This window comes from Salvia splendens, unplaced genomic scaffold (assembly GCF_004379255.2).
Source record: "Salvia splendens isolate huo1 unplaced genomic scaffold, SspV2 ctg540, whole genome shotgun sequence".
Classification (NCBI taxonomy): Eukaryota; Viridiplantae; Streptophyta; class Magnoliopsida; order Lamiales; family Lamiaceae; genus Salvia; species Salvia splendens.
In genome coordinates this window covers 83,983-96,472 of record NW_024599198.1, presented here as the reverse complement: position 1 = coordinate 96,472, position 12,490 = coordinate 83,983, and the positions used below count along the sequence as shown (strand labels likewise).

The window sequence follows — 12,490 nt, the reverse complement described above, 5'->3', positions numbered from 1 at the left end:
ACGGAGAGCTCCATTGATATGGCATTCGCAGCAGAGGTAGAAGAAGCATAGCACGGAGACCAAACACACGACCTCGAAGGTGGAGATGAATTTGAAAAGGACGTCATCTATAAACCAGATGTGCAGATTAAACTTCTTCTTCCACCGCAATGCGGCGGAGCTCTTCAACTTCCACCGCCACGAACTGCTACCTCCGCCGCTGCCGGAGGAGGTACTTCTCCCGCTCTCGCTCCGGCTGCTACTGCTGCTGCAGAGGTCGGCGATTGAGACGGTCTGGAGCTCGTCGGAGGCATCGAGGGTAGGATAGGGTGGCGTAGAGGAGCTTGTCCCCGACAGAGATTGTGGCGGAGATTTTTGGGGCGGCGGAGAAGTAGATGGGCTGGGATGGAAATCAGCTGCAGGGATTTGGGAAGGAGAAGAGAACACAAGCGGAACCTAATTTAAACATAAAAATTACCATTCTACCCTCCCATAATTAATAAATCTGAAAATATTTTCCATGTGGCAAAATCTGGACCACTCATATAATAAAAATGAGTGGCTGAGATTGCATCTCATTTCTCAATTAACTTAAAAAATCTCAATTGATCATGGACCTATATATATATATATATGGTAGTGTTAAAATCCTATATACCACTTAGATTTAAGTTCCGTTTTTATTGGGATCGTTGGATCTTGAGGATGAACGATCTAGATTTAATTCTTATAGTAGCATTCCGTAGTTCATTATTTAGTTTATTTCGTGCATTATGAGGGTGAATTAGTAATTATATGTGCTCAGATCTGGAGAAACCGAGGAGCCGAGATTTTAGCGGGATACACCCACTACTTTCCATGTACTCCACGCCTCATTCATCATCATCCTTAATTACTCCAGCTTCTCTCTCCATTTTTGACTTCTCAAATTCCAGCCAAACCCTAGCCGCCTCCACCACCGTTTTCGCCGATACAAGCTTAAATTCATCCGCTGTTACCTTCGATTTTCAGTCATCCGTTCTGTTCTGAACAATACTCCACCGCCACCATCACCGTTTTCGCCAATAAGAAGAGGTAGGGTTTTCGAATGTGTATGTACTAGTTAATTTTCGAGTTGCAACAACCCTTTCTCCAAGTTTCGCCTGTAACACACCACAATTCAACTGCATACCACCGACCGGCCGTATTTGTTAATACAGTCTAATTCCCCTTTGTTTTGTTGGATTCCTTCGCAGTTCTTAAAATGACAAAAAGAGGACGACCAACAAATTCACAACAATCCCAGCAAGAGGGTGAGCCTTTGTTTTTCATTTGCAATTCGAATTGATGTTTATTTTTGGATTTTACTCCGACATGGTTTAACATAATTTTGCAATTCGAATTGATATTTTATTTGTAAAATATCTGCTTGTTCTGTACTTGTTAAAATCTCTTCATTATTTGCCAATGTTACTACATTATTTGAATATGTGAATGCATTATGGTCATTTCTGTTTTAAATTGTCAGATAACAAATGTAATATTAGTATACTCATTAATTCATATAATCTCTGCATTATGTTCAAATGTGATTGCATTATTTTACTATATACTTGAATTATGTGTAATGCTGTTTTATACAGTAAAAGAGGAAATGTATTTAGTGTTACATTCTGTGTATTAAAACTGTATATCAATGCATTATTTACATATATGATTACATTATGAATGTTGTTGGTGTGGGTATAGATTGCGGAAGAGTAAATTGAAAATCTGCTTGTTCATTAATTTTAAAATCTCTTCATTATTTGCCAATGTGTCTACATTATTTTAAAATGTGAATGAATTATGGTCATTTCTGTTTTATATTGTCAAATAACAAATCTAAAATTAATATATTCATTAATTCATATAATCTCTGCATTATGTTCATATGTGAATGCATTATTTTCATATATCCTTGAATTATGTGTAATTCTGTGTTATACAGTAAAAGCGGAAGGGTATTTAGTGTTAGATTCTGTGTATTAAAACTGTATATCAATGCATTATTTTCCTATATGATTACATTATTAAAGTTGTTGGTGTGGTTATAGATTGTGAACGAGTACATTGAAAATCTGCTTGTTCATTACTTGTTAAAATTTCTTCATTATTTGCCAATATGACTACATTATTTGAATATGTGAATGCATTATGGTATATTATTTCATTATTTGGATTTGATAGTGCATTATGTAGCCTGTTTTTTTACATTACGTTTGATTTTGATATGCAGAGATGCAATTGTGTATGAGGACAACTAAAAACAAACGGTGCAGAGTGAGTTCCTTTCGTTGGAACCGTTCAAAGCTGTCAGCCCGGTCATTATAGACACTTGGTGCTCTTACTTGAATAACATGGAGAAGCTGAAGGCACCAGATAGTAGTTGTCATTATTTTGATTGTTGTAGGAAATACGAACTATCAACGGGCTGATGAGTACTTCAATGAGTTAACCGCACAGTTATTAGAGTAATTCAGTGTTATAGAATCCAATAACGAACAAAAATTCGGTGCATGTATCAGTTTAAACGTTGTTATTATTGAGTGCGTACTACACCCTAACCCCTACACTTATTAAACCCTTAGGGGTAACAAGAAACGTGTGGCAAACATCGAAACACACCACATCTTATTCGTATACATTGTAGTTCAAATATGGTGCATTATATAGTCAATAAAATCAATTACTCGTTAACATTCGGTGCATTATTTGTATCAGTTCGTTTCCATTCGGTGCATTATTCGTATCGGTTTAAACGTTGTTATTAATGAGTACGTACTATACCCTAGCCCCTAGGCTTATTAAACCCTAAGGGGAAACAAGAAACGTGTGCCAAATATCGAAACACGACACATCTTATACGTATACATTGCAGTTCACAAATGGTGCATTATATAGTCCACAATATCCATTACTCGTTACCATTCGGTGCATTATACGTTTATGTTTAAACATTGTTATTAATGAGTACGTACTATACCCTAGCCCCTAGGCTTATTAAAACCCTTAGGGGAAACAAGAAACGTGTGTCAATCATCGAAACACGACACATCTTAATTGTATACATTGCAGTTCATATATGATGCATTATATAATCAATAATATCCATTATTCGTAACCATTCGATGCATTATTAGTATCAGTTTAAACGTTGTTATTTATGTGTACGTACTATACCCTAGCCCCTAAACTTATTAAACCCTAAGGGGAAACAAGAAACGTGTGCCAAACATCGAAACACGGCACATCTTATTCGTATACATTGCAGTTCACATATGGTCCATTATATAGCCAATAATATCCATTGTTCGTTAACATTCAGAGCATTATTTGTATGTTCATTACTTGACTGATTCTGAACATTATTTGGCTATTTGAATGCATTATTTATCTTGTTTTATGCATCACGTGGTTGCTGTTGTACGTACTAGACCCTAGCCCCTAGGCTTGTTAAACCCTTAGGGAAAACAAGGAACGTGCACCAAACATCGAAACACGACACACCTTAAATGAAACGGGGCTGGATAAATGTTCATTACATATCACAAATAATGCATTACAGAAACTAAAACCACGCATTACACTACATAATATGTACATTATGTATATCTGTTTTAAAAAATGCCTACGCGCTATGCATGTGCAACCCCGAGCAATTACTGCAGCTCATGTATTTGGACAACGTTTTTTAGACTTAGAACATACTACACCCTAGCCCCTAGGCTTGTTAAACCCTTAGGGAAAACAAGAAACGTGGGTAAAACATCGAATTACGGCACAACCTAAACTAGGGGCTAGGATAAATGTTCATTACATACCACAAACAATGTTCATTATAGAACCTAAACTAAACGGGTAAGGATAAATGTTCATTACATACCACAAACAATGCGTTACAGAAACTAAACTACGCATTATACTACACAATATGTACATTATGTATATCTGTTTTAAAATATACCCACGCGTTATGCATGTGCAACCCCAGACGAATTACTCCAGCTCGTGTATTTGGATAACGTTTTTTAGACTTAGAACATGCTACACCCTAGCCCCTAGGCTTGTCAAACCCTTAGGGCAAACAAGAAACGTTCGCCAAACAACGACACACGGCACAACTTAAATTATAATATTGTCAAGGAGTTGATCGAATATTTGTTTGTTCATTACTTGGTATAAGCTGTTCATTATTAGGCGATGTGATTACATTATTTGCCTATGTGCATGCATTATGTTCATTTCTGTTTTTAATTGTCAACAGCCAAATGGAATATTTGTTTATTCATTACCTCATATAATCTCTGCATTACGTTCATATGTTAATGAATTATTTTCATATATGCATGAATTGCCGTTGGTCATTGTTGAAATAGCTTATGCTCATTAAGTAAATGATTATGTTCATTAATGTGTATATTTGTATTTATTATATGTCATGTATCATGCATCATGTCAAAGTTTTTTTATATTGTCAAGGAGTTGATCGAATATTTGTTTGTTCATTACTCGGTATAAGCTCTTCATTATTAGTTGATGTGCTTACATTATTTGCCTATGTGCCTGCATTATGTTCATTTCTGTTTTTATATGTCAACATGCCTCCTTCGAAGCTAAATATGGCTGAGATTAAAAATTAAACGAAATCTGCATAAAATAATATGAAAATCTGCACAAATACTTAGTGGGAAATCTGCATAAAATAATACGGCTAAAATTATGGAGCATTCCATAACTAACTACAAATGTTAATCTCTATTATGCCCTTTAAACGTTTAAAATTTAAGAAATTAACTAATTATCTGTCAATGTTTTAACCATCCGATCACAACAAATCCACGGCTGAGATTAAAAAGGAGATTGGATTAATAGTGGAAAAAGGATTTGAATACAATCATATATATATAGAGAGAGAGAGCGTTGTGATACATTGAGATTTTTTAGCCTAATTGAGAATTGAGATGCATTATCAATCACTCATTTTTTTTAAATGAGTGGTCTAGAATTTGCCACATAGAAAATATTTTTAAATTAATTAATTATAAAATGGTAGAATGGTAATTTTATGTTTTAATTTACTCTCTAGAGCTTCGCAAATTTGTCCAAACCAATCGATCCTTCCTCCCAGCTGCAGTTTATGCACACTCATATCCATCAGGCCATCCACAACGCTGTTCCTATACCGTTCCTATACCGTTCCTTAAACCACTATTTGAGGGCCCCACTGTACTTTTTTACTCCATTCCTTAACTAAGGAACGGAACCTGCAACCCTCCGTTCCTTAACCGTTCCTTAACCGTTCCTTAAATTACTATTCATTCTATTTCAATTTTTATTTTATTTCCAACTAAATTAAATTAAATAAACACACTTTATTAAAAAACAAACATACTTTATTAAAAAACAAACATACTTTATTAAAAAACACACAATATTAAAAAAATTACAACTTAAACTTAAAAAAATTAAAAAAAACACACAATTCAAATCCTAAAAAAATAAAAAACACACAATAAAAAACACACAATTAAACGTGGGAAAATAAAAAAACTACTACGCCGGCGAATCATCCTCCGGAGGCGGTCGAGGTTTAGGGGGAGGGGGAAGACCAAGTAGTCCTGCCATATGCACAATTCCGTTCCACCAGGCCGTGTATTGGGCGTACGAGAAGCGGGAAGTGTCCGCCATTGTGGCGGTTATGTACGCCACCATAAGTGTGTTCGAGCCTCCTTGTGAGCCCGATCCCGAGGCCGACTGGCTTGATTCTCCTCGGCCCTTCCTCGCTCTAGCCGCTTTCGCCGCCTTCGTCCCTTGCGGACGACGGCGCCCACGGCTAGATCCCTCGTACTCGGCGGCCGTAACCCCAACCTCCTGCGTGCCACGATCACTGGGCGCATCGGTGTCACCAGACGAGTACTGGCCGCTCGTCGTGTGCTTCGTCCGCTTTGAGGTTGATCCCGAGCTGGAGCGGACACCACCGGCCCACCTTTCCTCGTCCTTGACGAGCTGCCAAATATCAACATATTTGAACTGTACACCGGTGTCCTGGTGGAAGGCGCGCATAGCCGCCCTCAGTATGTCGGCGCCCGAAGCTCCGCTTTGGTAGTGCGCCGCTTCGGTGGAGTAGATCCCGCAGAATTTTTTGACCTGTAAATCGACTCGGCCAAAGTGAGCACGAAGCATTGTATATTTGCGCTTCCGGGCCCCTTTCGGCTTAGTCTCGTGGTAGACATCACGGACCTTTTCCCAGAAGCACTTGGCGGCTTGTTGGTTGCCGACGATGGGATCATATGAGACGGTGAGCCAGGCGGTGTACACCGCCTTTGTTTCTTCGTTGTGTAGGGATGCCGGCCCAGATCCTCCGGCTCCTCCTCCTCATCCTCCTCGGGTGCCTCAGACGCAGCCCTGTAGCTTCCACCGCCTCGGCCTCCTCCCTGAGTGGGTTCAACGGGGATATCCTCCCGAATCTGGGACAAACCCTGGGAAAGCCGCGAGCCGGAGCCTCGAGCGTAGGCATCCACATCGAAAGTGGGTGGTTGGTACCCACCCGGCGTCGCCGACCCCTGCGTGCCCGGCGTCGATGACCCAGAACCACCAAGTGTGTTGTACATGGTCTCCCAATCGCCGAACGCGTTGAGATCCCACCCTCCGGCGCCGCCACCACCGTAATTGCCGTCGCCGGACATTTTTTGAAGAGATAGAATATGAAAATTGGAGAGAAATTGATGTTGATGTAGGAAGAATAGATGTGTAGTTGTGTATAAATGAATGAATTAGGTGTATTTATAGAATAAGAAAATAAAAATAAAAATTAAAAAATTAAGAAAAAGTTAAAAAAAACGGTAATGTTACCGTTTAAAAAAAAAAAATTTTTTTTAAAAATTCGATTTTTATAAAAAAAAAAAATAATTATTGCGTCATTGCTGACGTGTCCCACTCGCGGGCCGGCGAGTGGGAAGCACGCACGCACGGGGATCGGCCACGTCGCCCAGGCGCGTGGCGGCTTGTTCCGTGCCGCGTTACGTGCCGTCGGCACCCGGCACGGAATGGGAACGGGACGGGAGCGGAATGCAGCGCCGCAACGCGTTCCGCGGCGAAACCGTTCCGGCGGAACGGCACGCGGAACGGTTTCGGCACGCGTTGCGGGTGCTCTCAATCGATGCTGAATCATGCATATGAATAAAGGCGGGGTTTTAATAGCTATACACATTCGTCAAATCGCCATTAATCAGAGCTTGAAATGAAAGCAGTAATGGCACTGAGACGATTCCGCTCAATCACTGCCGATTCTGCCTTCCTCCGCCGCTTCTGCCTTCCTCCGCCGCTTCTACTCTGCACAGCCGCAGCACGACTACGTTTCGCCGCCGAATCCCCAATCTTCCAATCCAGATTCTTCCGAAGATGAAACTGAGGCTGGCTCCTTCTCCGCCGCAGCGTCTCCTTCACCACCGCCTGCAGGTATGGCAGATCGTCGATCTGCGCTTCCTCAAATCTGTTGCCTTCTCCGACTACGCGGCGGAGCTCTTCCTTCGCCGCCGGGTGGCGGAGGAGCTCCACCATCGCCCACTCGATCGTGTTGCTCGGCGTTTCCAATCCGGCGAGGAAAACCTCCTGCGGTAAATTGAATCTCAAATTCAATGAATTAGGAGTTTAATTCATCGTTTAATTCGATCAATTACCATGGTGATAATGTGGAGTTGATGATCGGAGATCTGATCGCACTCGTCGTCGTTGTTTCCACGATATTCTAGAAGCACTTCGAGAAAATCCTTTCTAGAGCTAGGGTTTAATTTCGTTTCCCTCCTCCGTTTCTCGACGAATCCGGCGACGATCTTCAACGTTTTCTCCATTCCTCGATCAATCTTCCGCCGCAGCCCCTACGGATCAATCCGCCGGAGGAAGGGGAACAAAACCGAAGAGGAAGGAGTATGTGAGGGGGAAGAGTGAGAAGATGGCGGTTGCGAATAGTGAACCGTTAGATTCAAGATTTAGCTATATCCTTTTTTAATGTTAATTATGCACGTATAATGTCAACTACATATATAATCTATTTCAACCACATATATAATTCATGTCAACTACACATATAATGTCAACATTATATATACAATTCATGTCAACTACACATATAATGTCAACTTTGTGTACAGTCCATGCCAACTATATATATACAATTTATATCAACTACACACATATAATGTCAACTACATATATAATCTATGTCAACCACATATACAATTCATGTCAACTACACACGTATAATGTCAACTATATATACAATTCATGTCAACTACACATATAATGTCAACTTTGTGTACAGTCCATGCCAACTATATATACAATTTATGTCAACTACACACATATAATGTCAACTACATATACATTTCATGTCAACTATACACATATAATGTCAACTATAAGTTGTTGACATTTGATGTGTAGGCTATTGACATTTGATGTGCAGGCTATTGACAATAATACCCCCGAGTTGACATAATTTACTTGCAGTTGACATTTCAAAAATGTTGTGGATGAGTGGCTGAAAATGCATATCAATTATCAATTAAGCTAAAAAATCTTAACCTAATAGGACCCTATATATAATATATTTTATTTATATATACTAATAGAATATAAATATTCTATATAATATAAAATTAATAGAATATATATAATACTCCCTCCGTCCCATTAAATATGCAACATTTGTTTTTCGGCACGAGATTTTATGTAATGTTATTTTGTGAGTTAATGAGAGAGAGTAAAAGAAGAGAGAAGAAAAAATAGAGAGAGTATTGTTTACATTTTTAGAAACGTTTCATTTTTAATGGGACAGACCAAAAAGGAAAACGTTTCATTTCTAATGGGACAGAGGGAGTACATATTATATAAAATATATTAAAAGAATACATATTATATAATATATTAAATTAATAGAATAAATTTATATAATATTATATTTAAAATATAATTCGGTTTTTCTATTTTTTCGCCCGAACCGAAAAACAGAAATTTTGTATTTTTAAAACCGAACTGAACCGAAAAACCAAAAAAACCGAACCAAATTTCAAAATTTCGGTTTGGATCGGTTCAGATATTCAGTTTTCGGTTTTTTTGCCCACCCCTACTTAAATTCCATGTCCAAAATAAATTCTCAAACTAATTTAGGATGGAGAGAATATATACTCCATCTGTCCCACATGAATATGTATTCTTTCCTTTTTAGTCTGTCCCACGAGAATATGCACTTTCTAATATTGGAAACTTTTTTCTCTCTATTGAGTTGAGATTCATTTTCATTTTTCACTAACAATGTTTAATTACTTTTTCTTTCTATATCTCTCTTACTTTATCATTTTTGCATTAAAACATTAAAACTCTTGTCCAATCTAAATTGCATATTTTTGTGGTACAGAATAAATAAACTTTTAACGGCGAAATAAAACTAAAACATGTATGTATACGTGTGTCTGTGTCTGTGTATGTGAGATGGAGAGTGGTCTACGTCTGTAGAGAACTGAGTTGACGCAGAGCTAGTGACGAGGGTTCCAGTCTGTACACTTTTACTTTTCCCTTTTTTCTAAAAATACTTCGAAATTTAACTAATGAATAAAAAAAACGTGAATTTGGGATAATAGTAAGTAGTAGTAGTAGTACTATGTTAAAAGTTTATGATTTAATCCAGTTTTTAAATTTATTGAAAATACCAGAAATAATACGCCTATGCGAGTGTTAGTGTGTGAAAGGATAATATTCATTAATATCCATTTAAAACCCTTTTGCAAGAAATAATACGCCTATGCAAGTGTTAGTGTGATACTGCTATCTATCCTATATGATATAAACGTACAAAAAAATGATTATGAACAAAATAAGAAAAGTAAACAGATGCATGTGATCTTTGATACAACCAAAATAGTAGTATCAGTGAAACTGTTGTACTTTTACATTTCTTATTTTAGATGGTGAGTGTGAGGGACATGAATATGGTGAAGCCAACAATTATTTTTTTCTTTCTACCAACAATTTTTCATAAAAATCCAATAAAAGCTTACCTACTTGCTAATTGGCTTTATCATTCTCTCGATATGACAATTCAAAATCATTTGAGATAAATAAAATTTTTAATTTATCGTAGCACTATATTTTATACGCATGTGACAGTCCATAGCCCACTGTAGCAGTTGGATAGTAGGGTTATAACCATCACGCAATAGCTTCACGGATCACATCTTTTAGAGCACCCGCAACGGCAACTTTTAGAGCACCCGCAGCCGTTCCAGAGGAACGGTTCCGCGGTGGCACGCGTTGCAGCCGCCGTGTCGTCGCCAAACCGTGCCCATGCCGTGCCGGGTGTCGTTGCCGCGGCCCGCGGCACGACACGTTCCGCCACGCACCGACGTGTGACGGTCACTCGCTGCTCCGCGATTGGGTTTCGTCACGTGACGCAATAATTCATTTTTTTTAAAAAAAATTCAAATTTAATTAAAAAAAATTGCAACGGTATTGTTACCGTTTTTTTAGCCGTTTTGTAATTTTTTAATTTTTTATAATTTATTTACTCTATAAATACTCCTATTTCATATTCATTTCACTCACAAACACACATCTATTCCCCTCAAATCCTCTCTATTTCCACCACAATTTTCATCTCAAATCAACTCTGTTTTTCTTCTCCCAAATTTAATCAAATTAATGGATCCTTTTGAACAAATGCGTCAAATATTGGAACAATCACTTGAAGAAGATCGACAACGGGAGGCGGAAGAAGCCGGGCCGCCCCAACGACGCTCCCGTACGTACATCCATCGTAACCGGGAGGAAGCCGCCGCAAGGTTAGTACACGGCTACTTCTGCGATAACCCGGTTTGGGGAGATACGTACTTCCGTCGCCGTTTCCGCATGGGGAAACCGTTATTTCTCCACATCGCGAATACTTTGGCAGCCCGGGAAGAGTTCTTCCAAGAAGGGTTCGACGCGGTCGGCCGTCCCAGCCACACGACGCTGCAGAAATGTACTGCAGCAATCCGCCAGCTTGTGACTGGACAAACGGCCGACATGTTCGACGAATACCTCCACATCGGAGACAGCACTTGGCGAATGTGTTTGCTCAAATTCTGCAAAGGCGTCCGGACAGCCTTCACCGACGAATTTCTCCGGAGGCCAAGCACGACCGATTGTCAGTTCCTGCTCGACCTTCACGAAACAGTGCACGGATTCCCCGGGATGCTCGGCAGCGTCGATTGCATGCACTGGCAATGGAAGAATTGCCCGGTGGCGTGGAAGGGGTCCTACACGAGCGGCCACAAAGGCACCCACCCAACCGTTATACTTGAGGCCGTTGCCGACTACCGCCTTTGGATCTGGCACGCGTACTTCGGGGTCCCCGAGTCGAACAACGACGTAAACGTGCTCCACCAGTCCGACCTCTTTACCGAAGTTTTGGATGGTAAAGCGTCGGCCATCAACTTCGTCGCCAACAACCGGCTTTATAAAATGGGGTACTATCTCGTCGATGGCATCTACCCGAAGTGGCCTACCTTCGTGAAGACGTGCAGTGGGTCTGCGAACCCAAAGCAGGCTCTTTTTGCGCAGAAGCAGGAGGCTGCTCGCAAGGATGTGGAGAGGGCGTTCGGGGTTCTCCAAGCGCGCTTCAACATCATCAAAGCTCCGGCTCGTACGTGGTTCATGGAGAACATGGTCGACATCATGTATACGTGCATAATCTTGCACAACATGATTGTCCAAGACGAAGGACCCGAGGCGGGAAATTGGTTCGACCCCGAATCCCCCCGGAAGCTCAACCGCAAGTAGTCCGCCTCGAAGTGGAGCGCATCCGTCTATACAAGAACGGTTATCTCTTCGTGCAAGGACACGCGACTCTAGCCCCCACACCCAACTCCAACAGGATCTAATTGAGCACATTTGGGCAAACTTTGGCGGATGAAATTATTAAAATTGTGTAATTTTATTTTTTTTAGGATTTTAATTGTGTGCTTTTTATTTTTTTTAAGTTTAAGTTGTAACTTTGTTTTAATGTTGTGTGTTTTTTAATAAAGTGTTTTGTTTTTTATTAAAGTGTGTTGTTTTAATTGAATTGAGTTGGAAATAAAAATAAAAAATGAAATTGAATAAATAGTAATTTAAGGAACGGTTAAGGAACGGATGGTTGCAGGTTCCGTTCCTTAGTTAAGGAATGGAGTAAAAAAGTACAGTGGGGCCCGCAAATAGTAGGTTAAGGAACGGTTTAGGAATGGTATAGGAACAGCGTTGTGGATGGCCTTACCATTCGACAAATGTAGTATAGCAATTACTCATTATATTCTCTTTTTTTGTAATTTGGTACTAGTATGAAAATTACTTATATTTTCCATCTGTCACCAAAATCTCATTTTGTAATTTTTAGATATCAATTATTTAAATACATATTTACCTCTTTTTTATTTTTAGTAAGTTTCATACTCTTCTAACTCATTCTACTATAAAATTA

At 39.5% G+C, this 12,490-nt stretch overlaps 1 protein-coding gene and 1 long non-coding RNA gene across 2 annotated transcripts; one reads left to right on the top strand and one right to left on the bottom strand.

Moving 5' to 3' along the window:
- The first annotated feature begins 819 nt into the window (after positions 1-819).
- LOC121790535 lies at positions 820-2,472 on the top strand. The gene is made up of 3 exons (XR_006048292.1): positions 820-1,053; positions 1,215-1,271; positions 2,237-2,472. It is a non-coding gene; the product is annotated as an uncharacterized LOC121790535 (long non-coding RNA).
- A 4,720-nt stretch (positions 2,473-7,192) lies between these two features.
- Positions 7,193-7,850, bottom strand: LOC121790534 (cytochrome P450 76A2-like). The gene is made up of 2 exons (XM_042188728.1): positions 7,680-7,850; positions 7,193-7,611 (listed from the first exon to the last, which is right to left on the bottom strand). Exons 1-2 carry the CDS (start codon positions 7,848-7,850, stop codon positions 7,225-7,227), a joined length of 558 nt encoding a protein of 185 aa, XP_042044662.1. The 3' UTR covers positions 7,193-7,224.
- Positions 7,851-12,490: the final 4,640 nt, after the last annotated feature.

Bases quoted from the DNA above. Each gene is read 5' to 3' on its own strand.
- LOC121790534 (XM_042188728.1), bottom strand. From the start codon at position 7,850: ATGGAGAAAACGTTGAAGATCGTCGCCGGATTCGTCGAGAAACGGAGG. The intron at 7,612-7,679 runs GTAATTGATCGA...AATTTACCGCAG, and splicing joins AACTCCACATTATCACCATG to GAGGTTTTCCTCGCCGGATT.